General features: G+C 43.2%; 1 protein-coding gene across 1 annotated transcript in view; it reads left to right on the plus strand.

Moving 5' to 3' along the window:
- LOC106594828 (ventricular zone-expressed PH domain-containing protein) overlaps nt 1–20,426 on the plus strand; it is a 193,066-nt gene that overhangs the window by 45,504 nt on the left and 127,136 nt on the right. The window contains exon 4 of the mRNA XM_045704029.2: nt 1,274–1,448. Coding sequence (XP_045559985.1) covers nt 1,274–1,448 — 175 coding nt within the window. The remainder of the gene's footprint in view (nt 1–1,273; nt 1,449–20,426) is intronic.

The raw sequence follows: 20,426 nt of genomic DNA on the forward strand, positions 1-20,426 counted from the left end.
CATTAGTGAGCTCCTTGTCTGGTTAGTGTTCATTAGTGAGCTCCTTGTCTGGTTAGTGTTCATTAGTGAGCTCCTTGTCTGGTTAGTGTTCATTAGTGAGCTCCTTGTCTGGTTAGTCGTCATTAGTGAGCTCCTTGTCTGGTTAGTGTTCATTAGTGAGCTCCTTGTCTGGTTAGTGTTCATTAGTGAGCTCCTTGTCTGGTTAGTCGTCATTGTCTCCTTGTCTGTTCTGGAGTTTGAGTCTGATGGCTGAACTCCTCTGAGTCTCTGGATGAGCTCCTTTCATCTGAGAGCAGCCTGATATTGCAGTGACTCACTCTAATAGGACTGTGTGTGTGTGTGTGTGTGTGTGTGTGTGTGTGTGTGTGTGTGTGTGTGTGTGTGTGTGTGTGTGTGTGTGTGTGTGTGTGTGTGTGTGTGTGTGTGTGTGTGTGTGAGAGAGTGTGTGTGTTTATTCCTCATATCAACAGAGAGAGGACTATGCTGTTGTTTTTAGTAAGACTCTTGGACGTGCAGAGAGAAAGCCTTGCCTGCACTGCCACCTGCTGGAAGTACAGAAGTATGACACTTTTCTAGCCATAAATATGAGTTTAGCATTAATCCCTTATAACAACACTGTACTGTAGCTCACCAGCTCTAATGATACTGCACCAATGTGTTTTAGAGTATAGTATAGTTGTTTGGGTATGTTTCAGTGTTTGTCTTATGGCGATAGAAGATAGTAGCGCTAACTCAGTAGTTACCAAATCGGGTTTTGGTCACCTTCAGACCATAGGACTCTTGTTTCTGTCAACTGCTTTTAAAAAGTCTGGATACAATGTAGCTCTTCAGGAGAACAGTTGGACAGTACTTTTGCCCATTTCCAGCCCTTCTAAATGTTCCAGAACCATCCCCTTGGGGGCGCTAGTGGTTGTTAAATTAGGCCCTGGGACACTACTGTCTACATGCAGAGAAACATACACTCTCTCCTTGAGCTCAGAAATGAGTCTTTATGTAAAGAGAGCCATCTGTTTATCCTCCGTTCTGTTCCATTCTGTTCTGTTCTGTTCCCTTAAATTGTCCATGTGCATCACTGAGGGTCCATATACTGAAGGCCCTAAATAGGATGGACACACACACACACACACCACACACACACACACACACACACACACACACACACACACACACACACACACACACACACACACACACACACACACACAATCTCTGTCTCTCTCACACTATCTCTCTGTGTCTCTGTCTCTCTTCTCTCTGTCTCTCCCTCCTACAGAACTACAGTCGTCCCCCAGTGATGGCTCTAGCGGTGCCGGTGGCAGTGAGGTTTCTACAGAGAGGCAACAGAGAGCTCAGTAGAAACATGTCCAGTTATCTCTCTCTGGCTGCCATGGCTAAGGCTGAACTACTGGCAGAACACACAGAGGCTATCACCTGCAGCGTGCTGGGAGGTAGGACACACACACACACACACGGACACATACACACACGTCCGTGCGCACGCACGCACACACACACACACACACACACACACACACACACACACACACACACACACACACACACACACACACACACACACACACACACACACACACACACCACACAGACACACACACAGAGAGGGAAAGGCTATCACCTGCAGCATGCTGGGAGGTAGGCACACACACACACACACACACACACACACACACACACACACACACACACACACACACACACACATACACTGTATACTGTATACACACACACACGGACACATTTAGTATTACACACTTACAGATAGACATGTTCCACAACCATAGAGGGATGTGATTGTTTCTGTTAAAGGGAAGCCTCCCCTATATTAAATAACCTGACAGGGTATCAGTGTTCCTGATCAGAGGATCTTGGCTGAGATCAGTTTAAAGAGACAGACTGGTTTCTGTTTGTTCATTCCTTGACCAATACACAGTTCAGTCATAGGTTTCATGATATGTGTTTTATTTATGTATTTGGAAGTGCGGTGTAAAATATTATGAGAGGAGGCAGTTGAAAGAGATGATCAGTTTGTGTCATGTCTCACTTGCCTTGTTTTGCCCTTTCATTCCTCAGGCCAGACAGAGCAGCATGGCTTCCAGCCTGACTGTGGGTTCGAGCTGAGGGATCACTCTTAAGTGGCCCTCAGATCTGTGGCTTAGGTTTACAGGCCCACCCCTGGCTACAGCTGAATACAGCTGTCTCATGTTTTAGAGCTGGACAGGCTCTAAACAGGCTGTGTAGCCCGGGCCCCATTGCCCTGGATAGATAAGGATCTCCCAGCAGCGCTGTAACTTTTACTCCCTATATAAGACTCAGGAGAGAGAGTCACGGAGGAGTGTGTGTGTGTGTGTGTGTGTGTGTGTGTGTGTGTGTGTGTGTGTGTGTGTGTGTGTGTGTGTGTGTGTGTGTGTGTGTGTGTGTGTGTGTGTGTGTGTGTGTGTGTGTGTGTGTGTGTGTGTGTGTGTGTGTGTGTGGGTGGGTGGGTGGGTGGGTGGGTGTGGTAGAGGGCTAGTGGAGGTTTTCATAAGGACCAGAGCGGTCCAGTCTCATTTAGACTGTGTTAGTGCAGATTCATATGAATGTTAATATTATACTTTTGGGTTGAGGTCAGCCAGTGGACTACACTTTACTGATAAAACTCAAGAGGTACACCATTTTTTTTGTTTTTAATATCCAATTGTTAGTTACAGTCTTGTCCCATTGCTGCAACTCCCGTACGGACTCGGGAGAGGCGAAGGTCGAGAGCCGTGCGTCCTCTGAAACACGACCCTGCCAAGCCACACTGCTTCTTGACACAGTGCCCACTTAACCCAGAAGCCAGCCACACCAATGTGTCAGAGAAAACACCATCCAACTGGCGCCCGGTCCGTCACAGGAGTTGCTAGAGCGCGATGGGACAAGGACATCCCGGCCGGCCGAACCCTCCCCTAACCGGACGATGCTGGGCCAATTGTACTCCGCCTCATGGGTCTCCCGGTCGCGGCCGCCTGCGATACAGCGTGGGATCAAACCCGGATCTGTTGTGATGCCTTTAGCACTGCGATGCAGTGCCTTAGACCGCTGCGCCACTCGGGAGGCCTGAAGAGGTACACTCTTAGAAAAAAAGGTGCTCTCTAGAACCTAAAAGGGTTCTTCAGCTGTCCCCATAGGATAATCCTTTGAAGAACCCTTTTTGGTTCCAGGTAGAACCTTTTGGGGTTCCATGTAGAACCTTTTCCACAGAGGGTTCTAAATGGAACCAAAAAGGGTTATACCTGGAACCAAAAAGGGTTCTCCACTGGAACCAAAAAGGGTTATCATATGCTGACAGCCGAAGAACCCTTTTGGAACCCTTTTTTCTAAGAGTGTAGAGGTAGCACTGGAATTTAGAAGTGACGTAGTAGTAGTAGTCGTATTAGCATTTATATTATTATTAGTAGTAGCAGTAGTAGTAACAGTAGTAGTAGTCGTAGTCATAGTAGCAGTAGTAGTAGTAGTAGTCGTCATAGTAGCATTTATATTATTATTAGTAGTAGCAGTAGCAGTAGTATTAGCAGTATCAGTAGTAGTAGTAGTAGTAGTAGCTGTATTAGCAGTAGCAGTAGTCGTAGTCATAGTAGTAGTAGTAGTAGTAATAGCAGTAGTAGTAGTAGATGTTGTAGTAGTAGTACTAGTAGATGTAGTAGTAGTAGTACTATATGTCGTAGTAGTAATACTAGTAGATGTAGTAGTAGTGTTAGTAGTAGTAGCAGTAGTAGTAGTAGTAGTAGTAGTAGTAGTTGTAGCAGTAGTATTAGCAGTAGCAGTAGTAGTACTACTAGTAGATGTAGTAGTAGTCATAGTAGTAGTAGTAGTAGATGTAGTCATAGTAGTAGTAGTAGTAGTCGTCGTAGTAGCATTTATATTATTATTAGTAGTAGCGGTAGCAGTAGTATTAGTAGTCGTAGTCGTAGTAGCAGAAGCAGTAGTAGTAGTAATTGCAGTAGTAGTAGTAGATATTGTAGTAGTAGTACTAGTAGATATAGTAGTAGTGGTAGTGTTAGTAGTAGTGGTAGTGTTAGTAATAGTAGTAGTAGTGTTAGTGGTGGTAGTAGTGTTTAGTAGTAGTAGTAGTAGTGTTAGTAGTAGTAGTGTTAGTAGTAGTGTTTGTAGTATTAGTATTGTTAGTAGTAGTATTAGTAGTAGTAGCGTTTGTAGTAGTAGTAGTAGTGTTAGTAGTAGTGTTAGTAGAAGTAGTAGTGTTAGTAGTAGTATTAGTAGTACTAGTAGATGTAGGAGTAGTAGTAGTGTTAGTAGTAGTAGTGGTAATAGTAGATGTAGTAGTTGTGGTAGTGGTAGTGTTAGTAATAGTACTAGAAGTGTTAGTGGTGGTAGTAGTGTTTGTAGTAGTAGTAGTAGTATTGTTAGTAGTAGTGTTAGTAGTAGTATTAGTAGAACTAGTAGATGTAGGAGTAATAGTAGTGTTAGTAGTAATACTAGTAGCATTAATATGGTAGTTGGTGAGCCTACATTTTCCTGGGAACAGACGGTTTTCATTATAACTTTGCAGATAAGCTCTGACTTTGAAGATAAGCTTTTTTACTGAAGCTGGTTATTACATACTAAAACATACATAGTAATAAATCACTGATAGGTACTAAGGACATCAGCTTTGAGGAGCACTAAGATGCCTAGTTAGGGGGCTCTTTTCCACGCTCCCTTAGGGTTTGTCATTATGTTGCCTCCTCCAGGATCCCAGTTGGAGCACCTTGTTACCCTCTTAAACATGGTTAGACCTCGTTAGTGGTTTTCCTCAGGGACCGTCGTTAGTTTTGCTCGTTAGGCATCTGTTTACCCCCCCCAGGCCTCAAACCCTCTAGTGGAGCCTGAGTGATGACAGTTTTCCACAATTGTTTACACACGTTTGCTGAATCTTTGGCCCATTTTCCTAAACTCTAAACACAAAACGGAAAACTCTAGCAAAAGCAAGCACTGCATTCAAAACTGTTCTCTTTCCAACATATTTTTTTTTTAAATCAAAATGACACACCCATCATATGAATAGATCTGTCTACCAACCAACACACTGATGTGCTCAACACTAAACACTACTATGAATAGATCTGTCTACCAACCAACAACACACTGATGTGCTCAACACTAAACACTACTATGAATAGATCTGTCTACCAACCAACAACACACTGATGTGCTCAACACTAAACACTACTATGAATAGATCTGTCTACCAACCAACAACACACTGATGTGCTCAACACTAAACACTACTATGAATAGATCTGTCTACCAACCAACAACACACTGATGTGCTCAACACTAAACACTACTATGAATAGATCTGTCTACCAACCAACAACACACTGATGTGCTCAACACTAAACACTACTATGAATAGATCTGTCTACCAACCAACAACACACTGATGTGCTCAACACTAAACACTACTATGAATAGATCTGTCTACCAACCAACAACACACTGATGTGCTCAACACTAAACACTACTATGAATAGATCTGTCTACCAACCAACAACACACTGATGTGCTCAACACTAAACACTACTATGAATATCCCGTCAGTAGTTTTATGCCTTTTGCATTTTCAGTGTTACACTGTAGCCGGTTGTAAAAGTTTGTTACAGTAATGTATACCTACTCAAATATATATAAATAAACACACACAAATGCAATACATTAACAAAAACATAGTCATTTATTTCCAAAATGCACTATTTTTGAACACTTGTGTTTTGTATGTAACACTTTCCATACCCAACAGGAGAAAACAGGAAAAACATTCAGTAAGATAAAGGGTTTTCTGTACAAAAATAAAAAAGGAAAGTGGCTCATTCTTTCAAAACTCTAAACAAAAAAAAAAGACAAAAACACATGCAAAATGTAAGAAAAAAGACATTAGGCTGCATCCTGCCTCCTATTTTGGTCTGGCCCCAGCACCTCATCTACATCACAAGCGATGTTTTCCCTGGTTAAACATCGGGGAAAGAATCTTCTGGAGTGACGGATCCAGCCGCCGAAAGCCCCCACATCAACTTCACCACATCCATCCTCCGTTGCCTGGAGAAGAGGTACGCGTGTGAGGGGATGGCGGTCATACGCCTTCCATCGCCATGCCGAAAAAAAGTATTCAATTGGGTTTAGGAATGGGGAATATGGTGGGAGGTATAGAACAATACAATCTGGGTGGTCGATGAACCAGTTGCAGACCAGAGCAGCCCGGTGGAAACTCACGTTGTCCCAGATGACAACATACCTGGGCTGCTCTGGTCCACCCCTCTGCTCGGCTGGAATGAGGATGCCATGTAGTGTGTCCATGAATGTAATGAGAAGGGCGGTGTTGTAGGGACCAACGTTGGCATGGTGATGGAGGACACCTTTCTGGCTGGTGATATTCCCTCCATGCTGTCCAGGGACATTCACAATGGCATGGTGGTCAATAATGTTCCGTCTCCATCCCCTTCTTTTGGCTAGGTTGAAGCCAGCCTCATCAATGTAAATATAAACGTGCTGAATTGCAGCGGCATCCAGCTCCAAGACTCTCTGAAACAGACGACAAGACAATATGTGACATAGACCTAGAGCAGTCAATAAGGTGAGGCACAATACACTGGATTACAGTACTGTAATGTGTCTATACAGTGCTGATATGATAGCAAATTCACAGTATAGTACTTACTTGCACATATTCATAGCGCTGTTCTTTAACCCTCTCTGAGTTTTGCTCAAATGGCACCCTGTAGACCTGTTTCATCCGGATTCGGTTGCGCTGTAATACACGGTCCAATGTAGACAAGCCCACCTGTCAAGGTGTGTGCGTACTGGTAGCGAAGTCAGGTGCAGGAGAGCAGAGATTTGTGAACAGGCGCACACTTTATTGAGGCAAAAGTGCAAAACGCGCAAAACAGTCACAAGAATTGTTTAACAATAAACATCTTTGTGAAAATAACACGGAAAAAACAAGCCAGTCCGGCGCGTCAACAATACACACGTAACACAAACAATCTTACACAAAGACATGATGTGGATCAGAGGAATCAATACATGTAGATTGATTGGGGAATGAAAACCAGGTGTGCAGGGAACAAGACAAAACAAATGGATACATGAAAAATGGAGCGGCGATGGCTAGGAAGCCGGTGACGTCGACCGTCGAACGCCGCCCGAAAAAGGAGAAGAGCCGACTTCGGGGGTAGTCGTGACGCCACCTGGTGAATGTTATTGAATATTGTGTCTGCAATTATGTGGTTCTGGATTTCTTGTAGTCTAATGGTATTGTTTGCCACCACCATGTTCACAATAGCAGTATCCTGTTCTGGTGTGAACGGTGTCTTCCACCATGGCCTGGCCGTCTCTCAGTTCTGCAGAAGATCCACAAATATGATGTCGTTGGTTGCAGTAAACAAAAATACAAAATGTTCTTTCAATTTGAAATGACATTACTGTAACATTGGCCAACAATCACTGAGTAACATAGGCCTACTGATATGTCGGACTGCAGTATACAACAGTATACATACATAAAGAGCATAGTGTAGATGGTAGGTAACTTACCGGTTGTCATTTCTGAATGTACGGATGATAGATGCAACCGTGTAGCGGCTCAGGTTGGGCTGAACTCTCTGCCCAGCCTCCCTCATACTCAACCCATGGTTGAGCACATGGCCAACCAATGTGGCCTTGATCTCATCTGAGACAACTGTCCTTCCTCGTCCTTCCTCATCCTCCTCTTACTCTCACTCCTTCACCTCTAGCTCTTGCTTCACCATTGACTTCCATTTTCCTCCAAAACAGGAGAGCTCATCTGTGGCCTTTTATAGTGCTGAAGCTCTGATTTCTTAGTGAACAATTCAGCTACTAGTGTTTACACCTGTCAGGGATGGGTGTTGCCAATTGGTGTATAGAGCTTGGCATTGTGATTGGCGTTGCTTTCCAAAGGGACTAAAGAGATTTTAATTGTGAATGTTGTGCCTAATGTAGAGAACTGTGTGTAGTGTTTTGCAAAAAGTGTGATATAAAATTCAAAACTGAGTGTAAAGCAGGAATTGTGCTTGCAATTTTGCAGACTTGGTTTAGGGATTTGGTACATGAGTTTCAGGTTTCGGTGATTGCATTTCAAGTTCCAATTGTAGTGTGTAAACAATTGGTAAAAACTGTAATATAAATTATTAATATAAGTGTTTAATAGAACTGATTTATAGAAATGGTGGTAGAGGTTACCACAAAGGATCTAGTAGTGTGTGTGTGTGTGTGTGTGTGTGTGTGTGTGTGTGTGTGTGTGTGTGTGTGTGTGTGTGTGTGTGTGTGTGTGTGTGTGTGTGTGTGGTGTGTGTGTGTTGCTGGTCTATGTGTGTGTGTTTTTTTTTCATACAGGTTTAAGTAGTCTACTACAGGGGAAGAGAACCTTTGCACAGGACCTTTCCTGTTGTAGAGGGACTAGAAAGATCCATAGGTGTGTGTGTACGTGCCTTCAGGAGCGTACGTATGTCTGCCCCCCATCCTGGGCCCCCTCTCTCCAACCTCCACGACCCGTCATATGAAATCAACCACTCAGGGTTAACCGTTTGTTTATCCTGTAAATGATCCTGGAACATGTGTGTGAATAGCTCACACACTTCATGACCTGTACGGTCAGCTAACACTTCACACACATTATGACATTGTGTTTGTGTAACTCACCTCATCCAGCTTTAGTGTGTGGCGGCCACCTGGGTGATGCAATGCACTGTGGCAATTTTGTGAACACCATTTTGTGAACACTCATCACATAATCAGTTACTGCCGTGCTAAGGTAAATGACTCCTGTACAGTATAAACATATCCCCTCTTATCGAACCGTTCAACTGTTTTTATGTTCTCACATACTTAATCCTCTTTAGTGAAATGACCGCAATGATCCGCCTCCATTTCGTCCTTCCCTTGGCCAGATTTCATGCATTAATGGAAGCCATATTGTGCTAGACTACTCACCCGCAGCGTAGGCAGTTGCACTCCTGCCCTGGAGAGTCTCAGTGGTGTTGTGGCAGCTGAGGCACTTCCTGCTTTTGGGGGTCTGTTCTCCAGGCTCAAGTATAAACACTGCCACGGTCCAAAGCTGAGAGTGGGTGACAGGCCAGTCCAACACACGCGCACACACAACCACACACAGTTACATAACAGCGTATTGGGAAATGGCTCTTGACACTCCCCAGTTAAAACTGGCATGGTTAAGTCTCATGTTTTATTGGTTTGGGGTGCCTGCTGCTGTGTGACAGCTAGTGCTGGTGATTTACTGTATATTGTCTATGTTTAAGGCATTTTAACATACCCTATGTCAAGTTCAAATGTAGTTTTATCGACTGTTTTATTTTGCACATTTTGGCACATCCACCATGTGCTTTGCTACTCTGGACAAATATTTGGGAAAGGAGGGACGGGGGATGGGGATGGGGGGGTGGAAAAAGAGGAAGAGGGGAGAGGGAGACATATAGGGCACAGGAAGTGGTGAGGGAGAAAGGGAGAGGAGAGTAGAAAGGGGATATGTAAACAAAAACTCTGGCTCTCCGTTAAACAGAGACTCTCCATTGTTTTTGCTGGAATAGAGCATTTATCAGAATGGAGAGAGAGACTGAAAGAGACAATGAAAGAGAGACAGGGAGACAAAGATGGAGATAAGTAAGATGCCTAGTTAGGAGACAGAGATGGAGATATATATAATACTGTATATATATATATATATATATATATTATATATATATATAGACGCATCTACTCATTCCATGGTTTTTCTTTAGGTCAAAGACCGCAGAGTGAAGGAAAAGCAGCCAACAAGTGCTCAGCATTTGTGTGAACTCCTTCAAGACTGTTGGAAAAACATTCCAGGTGACTACCTCATGAAACTGGTTGAGAGAATGCAAAGCCATCATCAAGGCAAAGGGTGGCTACTTTGAATAATATATTTTGCTTTGTTTAACACTTTTTTGGTTACTACATGATTCCACATATGTATTTCATAGTTTGATGTCTTCACTCTTATTCTACAATGTAGAAAATAGTAAAATAAAGAAAAACACTTGAATAAGTAGGTGTCCAAACTTTTGACTGCTCAAAAAAATAAAGGGAACACTTAAACAACACAATGTAACTCCAAGTCAATCACACTTCTGTGAAATCAAACTGTCCACTTAGGAAGCAACACTGATTGACAATACATTTCACATGCTGTTGTGCAAATGGAATAGACAACAGGTGGAAATTATAGGCAATTAGCAAGACACCCCCAATAAAGGAGTGGTTCTGCAGGTGGGGACCACAGACCACTTCTCAGTTCCTATGCTTCCTGGCTGATGTTTTGGTCACTTTTGAATGCTGGCGGTGCTTTCACTCTAGTGGTAGCATGAGACGGAGTCTACAACCCACACAAGTGGCTCGGGTAGTGCAGCTCATCCAGGATGGCACATCAATGCGAGCTGTGGCAAGAATGTTTGCTGTGTCTGTCAGCGTAGTGTCCAGAGCATGGAGGCGCTACCAGGAGACAGGCCAGTACATCAGGAGACGTGGAGGAGGCCGTAGGAGGGCAACAACCCAGCAGCAGGACCGCTACCTCCGCCTTTGTGCAAGGAGGAGCAGGAGAAGCATTGCCAGAACCCTGCAAAATGACCTCCAGCAGGCCTCAAATGTGCATGTGTCTGCTCAAACGGTCAGAAACAGACTCCATGAGGGTGGTATGAGGGCCCGACGTCCACAGGTGGGGGTTGTGCTTACAGCCCAACACCGTGCAGGACGTTTGGCATTTGCCAGAGAACACCAAGATTGGCAAATTTGCCACTGGCGCCCTGTGCTCTTCACAGATGAAAGCAGGTTCACACTGAGCACGTGACAGATGTGACAGAGCCTGGAGACGCCGTCGAGAACGTTTTGCTGCCTGCAACATCCTCCAGCATGACCGGTTTGGCGGTGGGTCAGTCATGGTGTGGGGTGGCATGTCTTTGGGGGGCCGCACAGCCCTCCATGTGCTCGCCAGAGGTAGCCTGACTGCCATTAGGTACCGAGATGAGATCCTCAGACCCCTTGTGAGACCATATGCTGGTGCGGTTGGCCCTGGGTTCCTCCTAATGCAAGACAATGCTAGACCTCATGTGGCTGGAGTGTGTCAGCAGTTCCTGCAAGAGGAAGGCATTGATGCTATGGACTGGCCCGGCCGTTCCCCAGACCTGAATCCAATTGAGCACATCTGGGACATCATGTCTCGCTCCATCCACCAATGCCACGTTGCACCACAGACTGTCCAGGAGTTGGCAGATGCTTTAGTCCAGGTCTGGGAGGAGATCCCTCAGGAGACCATCCGCCACCTCATCAGGAGCATGCCAAGGCGTTGTAGGGAGGTCATACAGGCACGTAGAGGCCACACACACTACTGAGCCTCATTTTGACTTGTTTTAAGGACATTACATCAAAGTTGGAACAGCCTGTAGTGTGGTTTTCCACTTTAATTTTGAGTGTGACTCCAAATCCGGACCTCCATGGGTTGATAAATTGGATTTCCATTGATTATTTTTGTGTGATTTTGTTGTCAGCACATTCAACTATGTAAAGAAAAAAGTATTTAATAAGATTATTTATTTCATTCAGATCTAGGATGTGTTGTTTAAGTGTTCCCTTTATTTTTTTGAGCAGTATATATATACAGTGAGGGAAAAAAGTATTTGATCCCCTGCTGATTTTGTACATTTGCCAACTGACAAAGAAATGATCAGTCTATAATTTGAATGGTAGGTTTATTTGAACAGTGAGAGACAGAATAACAATTCAGAAAAACGCATGTCAGAAATGTTATAAATTGATTTGCATTTTAATGAGGGAAATAAGTATTTGACCCCGTCTCAATCAGAAAGATTTCTGTCTCCCAGGTGTCTTTTATACAGGTAACGAGCTGTGATTAGGAGCACACTCTTAAAGGGAGTGCTCCTAATCTCAGTTTGTTACCTGTATAAAAGACACCTGTCCACAGAAGCAATCAATCAATCAGATTCCAAACTCTCCACCATGGCCAAAACCAAAGAGCTCTCCAAGGATATCAGGCACAAGATTGTAGACCTACACAAGGCTGGAATGGGCTACAAGACCATCGCCAAGCAGTTTGGTGAGAAGGTGACAACAGTTGCTGCGATTATTCGCAAATGGAAGAAACACAAAAGAACTGTCAATATCCCTCGGGCCTGGGGCTCCATGCAAGATCTCACCTCGTGGAGTTGCAATGATCATGAGAACGGTGAGGAATCAGCCCAGAACTACACGGGAGGATCTTGTCAATGATCTCAAGGCAGCTGGGACCATAGTCACCAAGAAAACAATTGTTAACACACTACACCGTGAAGGACTGAAATCCTGCAGCCCCCACAAGGTCCCCCTGCCCAAGAAAGCACATATACATGCCCGTCTGAAATTTGCCAATTAACATCTGAATGATTCAGAGGACAACTGGGTGAACGTATTGTGGTCAGATGAGACCAAAATTGAGCTCTTTGGCATCAACTCAACTCGCCGTGTTTGGAGGAGGAGGAATGCTGCCCATGACCCCAAGAACACCATCCCCACCGTCAAACATGGAGGTGGAAACATTATGCATTGGGGGTGTTTTTCTGCTAAGGGGACAGGACAACTTCACCACATCAAAGGGACGATGGACGGGGCCATGTACCGTCAAATCTTGGGTGAGAACCTCCTTCCCTCAGCCAGGGCATTGAAAATGGGTCGTGGATGGGTATTCCAGCATGACAATGACCTAAATCACACGGCCAAGGCAACAAAGGAGTGGCTCAAGAAGAAGGACATTAGGGTCCTGGAGTGGCCTAGCCAGTCTCCAGACCTTAATCCCATAGAAAATCTGTGGAGGGAGCTGAAGGTTCGAGTTGCCAAACGTCAGCTTCGAAACCTTAATGACTTGGAGAAAATCTGCAAGGAGGAGTGGGACAAAATGCCTCCTGAGATGTGTGCAATCCTGGTGGCCAACTACATGAAACGTCTGACCTCTGTGATTGCCAACAAGGGTTTTGCCACCAAGTACTAAGTCATGTTTTGCGAGGGGTCAAAAACTTATTTCCCTCATTAAAATGCAAATCAATTTATAAAATTTTTGACATGTGTTTTTCTGGATTTTTTTGTTGTTATTCTGTCTCTCACTGTTCAAATGAACCTACCATTAAAATTATAGACTAATAATTTCTTTGTCAGTGGGCAAACGTACAAAATCAGCAGGGGATCAAATACTTTTTTCCCTCACTGTATATATACAGTTGAAGTCGGAAGTTTACATACACCTTAGCCAAATACATTTAAACTCAGTTTTTCACAATTCCTGACATTTAATCCTAGTAAGAATTCCCTGTTTTAGGTCAGTTAGGATTGCCACTTTATTTTAAGAATGTGAAATGTCAGAATAATAATAGAGAGAATGATTTATTTCAGCTTTTATTTCTTTCATCACATTCCCAGTGGGTCAGAAGTTTACATACACTCAATTAGTATTTGGTAGCATTGCCTTTAAATTGTTTAGGTTAACTTAGGTCAAACGTTTCGGGTAGCCTTCCACAAGCTTCCCACAATAAGTTTGGTGAATTTTGGCCCATTCCTCCTGACAGCTGGTGTAACTGAGTCAGGTTTTTAGGCCTCCTTGCTCGCACACGCTTTTTCAGTTCCACCCACAAATTTTCTATAGGATTTAGGTCAGAGCTTTGTGATGGCCACTCCAATACCTTGACTTTGTTGTCCTTAAGCCATTTTGCCACAACTTTGGAAGTATGCTTGGGATTATTGTCCATTTGGAAGACCCATTTGCGACCAAGCTTTTACTTCCTATCTGATGTCTTGAGATGTTGCTTCAATATATTCACATCATTTTCCTCCTCATGATGCCATCTATTTTATGAAGTGTAGCAAAGCACCCCCACAACATGATGCTTTCAGCCTCATGCTTCATGGTTGGGATGGTGTTCTTCGGCTTGCTTTTTCCTCCAAACATAACGATGGTCATTATGGCCAAATAGTTATTTTTTTGTTTCATCAGACCAGAGGACATTTCTTTAAACAGTACGATCTTTGTCCCCATGTGCAGTTGCAAACCATTGTCTGGCATTTTTATGGCGGTTTTGGAGCAGTGGCTTCTTCCTTGCTGAGTGGCCTTTCAGATTATGTCGATATAGGACTCGTTTTACTGTGGATATAGATACTTTTGTACCTGTGTCCTCCAACATCTTCACAAGGTCCTTTGCTGTTGTTCTGGGATTGATTTGCACTTTTTATACCAAAGTACGTTCATCTCTAGGAGACAGAACGCGTCTCCTTCCTGAGTGGTATAACGGCTGTGTGGTCCCATGGTGTTTATACTTGCGTACTATTGTTTGTACAGATGAACGTGGTACCTTCAGGCGTTTGGAAATTGCTCCCAAGGATGAACCAGACTTGTGGAGGACTACACAAGAAGATACATTTTTTTTGTAGAGTGGATTTATGAAAATATGTTGACAAACGTTACCTAGTGAGATTTACACGGGTATCAAAACGCCGAGGCGGTTTAAGCACAAAACACAGACCTTATTTGAAGTAGATCAAGACATTCTCTATGGAAGACATGAACGGTAAAATAACGAAGGAACCCCTGTCAAGTTCAGCCGCAAGTTATTACAGGAATTATGACGCGTCGACTATTTCTCTCTAAACCATATACCTTTGACTATTACGAGCCTGCTGCTGCCTACCACCGCTCAGTCAGACTGCTATATCAAATATCAAATCATAGACTTAACTATAATATACTGCTCAAAAAAATAAAGGGAACACTTAAACAACACATCCTAGATCTGAATGAAATAAATAATCTTATTAAATACTTTTTTCTTTACATAGTTGAATGTGCTGACAACAAAATCACACAAAAATAATCAATGGAAATCCAATTTATCAACCCATGGAGGTCCGGATTTGGAGTCACACTCAAAATTAAAGTGGAAAACCACACTACAGGCTGATCCAACTTTGATGTAATGTCCTTAAAACAAGTCAAAATGAGGCTCAGTAGTGTGTGTGGCCTCTACGTGCCTGTATGACCTCCCTACAACGCCTTGGCATGCTCCTGATGAAGTGGCGGATGGTCTCCTGAGGGATCTCCTCCCAGACCTGGACTAAAGCATCTGCCAACTCCTGGACAGTCTGTGGTGCAACGTGGCATTGGTGGATGGAGCGAGACATGATGTCCCAGATGTGCTCAATTGGATTCAGGTCTGGGGAACGGGCGGGCCAGTCCATAGCATCAATGCCTTCCTCTTGCAGGAACTGCTGACACACTCCAGCCACATGAGGTCTAGCATTGTCTTGCATTAGGAGGAACCCAGGGCCAACCGCACCAGCATATGGTCTCACAAGGGGTCTGAGGATCTCATCTCGGTACCTAATGGCAGTCAGGCTACCTCTGGCGAGCACATGGAGGGCTGTGCGGCCCCCCAAAGACATGCCACCCCACACCATGACTGACCCACCGCCAAACCGGTCATGCTGGAGGATGTTGCAGGCAGCAAAACGTTCTTGACGGCGTCTCCAGGCTCTGTCACATCTGTCACGTGCTCAGTGTGAACCTGCTTTCATCTGTTAAGAGCACAGGGCGCAAAGGGCGAATTTGCCAATCTTGGTGTTCTCTGGCAAATGCCAAACGTCCTGCACGGTGTTGGGCTGTAAGCACAACCCCCACCTGTGGACGTCGGGCCCTCATACCACCCTCATGGAGTCTGTTTCTGACCGTTTGAGCAGACACATGCACATTTGTGGCCTGCTGGAGGTCATTTTGCAGGGTTCTGGCAGTGCTTCTCCTGCTCCTCCTTGCACAAAGGCGGAGGTAGCGGTCCTGCTGCTGGGTTGTTGCCCTCCTACGGCCTCCTCCACGTCTCCTGATGTACTGGCCTGTCTCCTGGTAGCGCCTCCATGCTCTGGACACTACGCTGACAGACACAGCAAACCTTCTTGCCACAGCTCGCATTGATGTGCCATCCTGGATGAGCTGCACTACCCGAGCCACTTGTGTGGGTTATAGACTCCGTCTCATGCTACCACTAGAGTGAAAGCACCGCCAGCATTCAAAAGTGACCAAAACATCAGCCAGGAAGCATAGGAACTGAGAAGTGGTCTGTGGTCCCCACCTGCAGAACCACTCCTTTATTGGGGGTGTCTTGCTAATTGCCTATAATTTCCACCTGTTGTCTATTCCATTTGCACAACAGCATGTGAAATGTATTGTCAATCAGTGTTGCTTCCTAAGTGGACAGTTTGATTTCACAGAAGTGTGATTGACTTGGAGTTACATTGTGTTGTTTAAGTGTTCCCTTTATTTTTTTGAGCAGTGTATAATAAACCTTAGGTCATTAATATGGTCAAATTCGGAAACTATCATCTCGAAAACATTATTCTTTCAGGGACATACGGAACCGTTCCGTATTTTATCTAACGGGTGGCATCCATAAGTCTAAATATTCCTGTTACATCGCACAACCTACAATGTTATTTCATAATTCCGTAAAATTCTGGCAAATTAGTTCGTAACGAGACAGATTCTTTATACCCTGATTCTGCGTGCAACGAATGCAAGAGAACTGACACAATTTCACCTGGTTAATATTGCCTGCTAACCTGGATTTATTTTAGCTAAATATGCAGGTTTAAAAATATATACTTCTGTGTATTGATTTTAAGAAAGGCATTGATGTTTATGGTTAGCTACAGTCGTGCAACGATTTAGCTTTTTTTCGCCAATGCGCTTTTGTTAAATCATCCCCGTTTGACGAAGTCTGCTGTCTTTGTTAGGAAGATATAGTCTTCACAGTTCGCAACAAGCTAGGCGGCCCAAACTGCTGCATATACCCTGACTCTGTTTGCAAGAGAAGTGACACATTTTCCCTAGTTAAAAGAAATTCATGTTAGCAGGCAATATTAACTAAATATGCAGGTTTAAAAATATATACTTGTGTATTGATTTTAAGAAAAACATTGATGTTTATGGTTAGGTACACGTCGGAGCAAAGACAGTCCTTTTTCGCGAATGCGCACCACATCGATTATATGCAAAGCAGGACCGGCTAGATAAACTAGTAATATCATCAACCTTGTGTAGTTAACTAGTTTTTATGATTGATTGATTGTTTTTTTATAAGATAAGTTTAATGCTAGCTAGCAACTTACCTTGGCAACGTAAAGCAGGTGGTTAGAGCATTGGGCTAGTTAACGTAAGGTTGCATCCCCAAGCTGACAAGGTAAAAATCTGTCGTTCTGCCCCTGAACAAGGCAGTTAACCCACTGTTCCTAGGCCGTCATTGAAAATAAGAATGTGTTCTTTAACTGACTTGCCTAGTTAAATAAAGGTTTTATAAAAAATTATTACAAAATAAAAATAACGATTTTTTTTTTAAAAATCGGCAAATCGGTGGCCAACAATACCGATTACCGATTGTTATGAAAACTTGAAATCGGCCGTAATTAATCGGCCATTCCGATTAATCGGTCGACCTCTAGTGTGTTTGTCTCAGTCATCAGATCTCACCCCAATTGAATTCTGGAGTGGCGCTTTTCACCACCATCAACAAAACACCAACCGATGGAATGTATTGTGGAAGAATGGTGTTGTATCTCTCCAATAGAGTTCCAGACGATTGTAGAATATATGCCAAGGTGCATTGAAGCTGTTGGTGTTTCCTTTATTTTGGCAGTTACCTGTAGCAGATAATGAGCTAGCGCTGTGTGTGTGTGTGTGTGTGTGTGTGTGTGTGTGTGTGTGTGTGTGTGTGTGTGTGTGTGTGTGTGTGTGTGTGTGTACAGTATATGTGTGTTTCAACCTCAAAGACTGGAGCAGTGGGGGGAGAGAGAGGGGGGGGGGTGTAGAAAGGAAGCTAGCAGTGGGGCAAAGTGTTAAGGTTTTACAGGCAACTACAGTAAACCCCACAGGCCTACCTCATTTTCAGATATACCCTACATACACACACACGCTTGGTTGTCCACACAGAACTCAACCCCCCGATCTCACCCGAACCACATTACATCATCCTACTTCCTGAACTGGTGGCTGCTGGGAGGAGAGAGGTAATTTATTGTTGGTTCTCTGGGCTACGGGACAGGGGGCGGGCTTAACAATCAGCATATGCTGATACAGTACCTTGTCTTGGGGAAATAGTGGGATAACAAGGCAGTTAACCCACTGTTCCTAGGCCGTCATTGTAAATAAGAATTTGTTCTTAACTGACTTGCCTAGTTAAATAAAGGAAAACAATTGTCCATCTATAGATGCGCGACAAACCATATGTAGGCTATCTGTATCATGTCAGTAATATATCAACAGCATATCTGTATCATGTCAGTAATATATCAACAGCATATCTGTATCATGTCAGTAATATTTCAACAGTATATCTGTAGCATGTCAGTAATATTTCAACAGTATATCTGTAGCATGTCAGGAATGTTTCAACAGTATATCTGTGAGTAATATATCAACAGTATATCTGTAGCATATCAGTAATATTTCATCAGTATATCGGTAGCATGTCAGTAATATTTCAACAGTATATCTGTAACATGTCAGGAATGTTTCAACAGTATATCTGTCAGTAATATATCAACAGTATATCTGTAGCATATCAGTAATATTTCATCAGCATATCTGTATCATATCAGTAATATATCAACAGTATATCTGTAGCATATCTGTAATATTTCAACAGTGTATCTGTAGCATGTCAGTAATATTTCAACAGTATATCTGTCAGTAATATTTCAACAGTATATCTGTAGCATGTCAGTAATATATCAACAATATATCTGTAGCATATCAGTAATATTTCAACAGTATATCTGTAGCATGTCAGTAATATTTCAACAGTATATCTGTAGCATATCTGTAATATTTCAGCAGTATATCTGGAGCGTATCAGTAATATTTCAACAGTATATCTGTAGCATGTCAGTAATATTTCAACAGTATATCTGGAGCGTATCAGTAATATTTCAACAGTATATCTGTCAGTAATATTTCAACAGTATATCTGTAGCATGTCAGTAATATTTCAACAGTGTATCTGTCAGTAATATTTCAACAGTATATCTGTCAGTAATATTTCAACAGTATATCTGGAGCGTATCAATAATATTTCAACAGTATATCTGTAGCATGTCAGTAATATTTCAACAGTATATCTGTAGTATGTCAGTAATATTTCAACAGTATATCTGTAGCATATCAGTAATATTTCAACAGTATATCTGTAGCATATCAGTAATATTTCAACAGTATATCTGTAGCATATCAGTAATATTTCAACAGTATATCCCATCTACGATCAACAAACATTCAGGAGACTACTGGCTTACAAATGGCTCATTCATCACCCCTCCTCTCCCCTGTAACTATTCCCCAGGTCGTTGTTGTAAATGAGAATGTGTTCTCAGTCAACTTACCTGGTAAAATAAGGGTAAAATATAAAAAAATATATAAAAAGATATCACCAGCATCTCAACTGCATATCAGTTTAACAGAATATTTGTTGTCATTCTAGTAACTATCTGTAGATATGCTTTGGGACTATCCAAATAAAGTGAAACACAAGTTGGGCTTAGCTGGCGGTCTACAGACTATCTACCTCGCATTCAAGTATACTACATGACCAAAAGTATGTGGACACCTGCTCGTCGAACATCTCATTCCAAAATCATGGGCATAAATATGGAGTTGGTCCCCACTTTGCTGCCTCCACTCTACTTGGAAGACTTTCCACTAAATGTTGGAACATTGCTGCCGGGACTTGCTTCCATTCAGCCACAAGAGCATTAGTGAGGTTGGGCACTGATGTTGGGCCCAACCTCACAGAGCCCTGAGGTCAGGGCTCTGTGCAGGCCAGTCAAGTAATTCCACACCGATCTCGACAAACCATTTCTGTATGGACCTCGTTTTGTGCACGGGGGTATTGTCATGCTGAAACCAAACTATTGCTACAAAGTTGGAAGCACAGAATTGTCTAGAATGTCATTGAATGTTGTAGTGTTAAGATTTCATTTCACTGGAACTAAGGGCCCTAGCCCGAACCATGAAAAATAGACCCAGACCATCATTTCTCCTCCACCAAACTTTACAGTTGGCACTATGCATTTGGGGAGTATGCTCACCCAGCATGTACTTGTTGGCGTCGAATCAAACGCCACTCTCCGTCCTCAGCTGTTGTTGGCACATCCATTGTGATACCTCACTTCGTTATCGTTTGGCTTATTCATGCCAAACACAGATCCATCCATCGGACTGCCAGATGGTGAAGCGTGATTCATCACTCAAGATAACGCTTTTCCACTGAGCCAATGGCGGCAAGCAACCCTCTGTAGTTTTGCATTGGGACTATCTAAATAAAGTGAAA

Source organism: Salmo salar, chromosome 20 (genome assembly GCF_965601325.2).
Source record: "Salmo salar chromosome 20, fSalSal1, whole genome shotgun sequence".
In the NCBI taxonomy this organism is placed as follows: domain Eukaryota; kingdom Metazoa; phylum Chordata; class Actinopteri; order Salmoniformes; family Salmonidae; genus Salmo; species Salmo salar.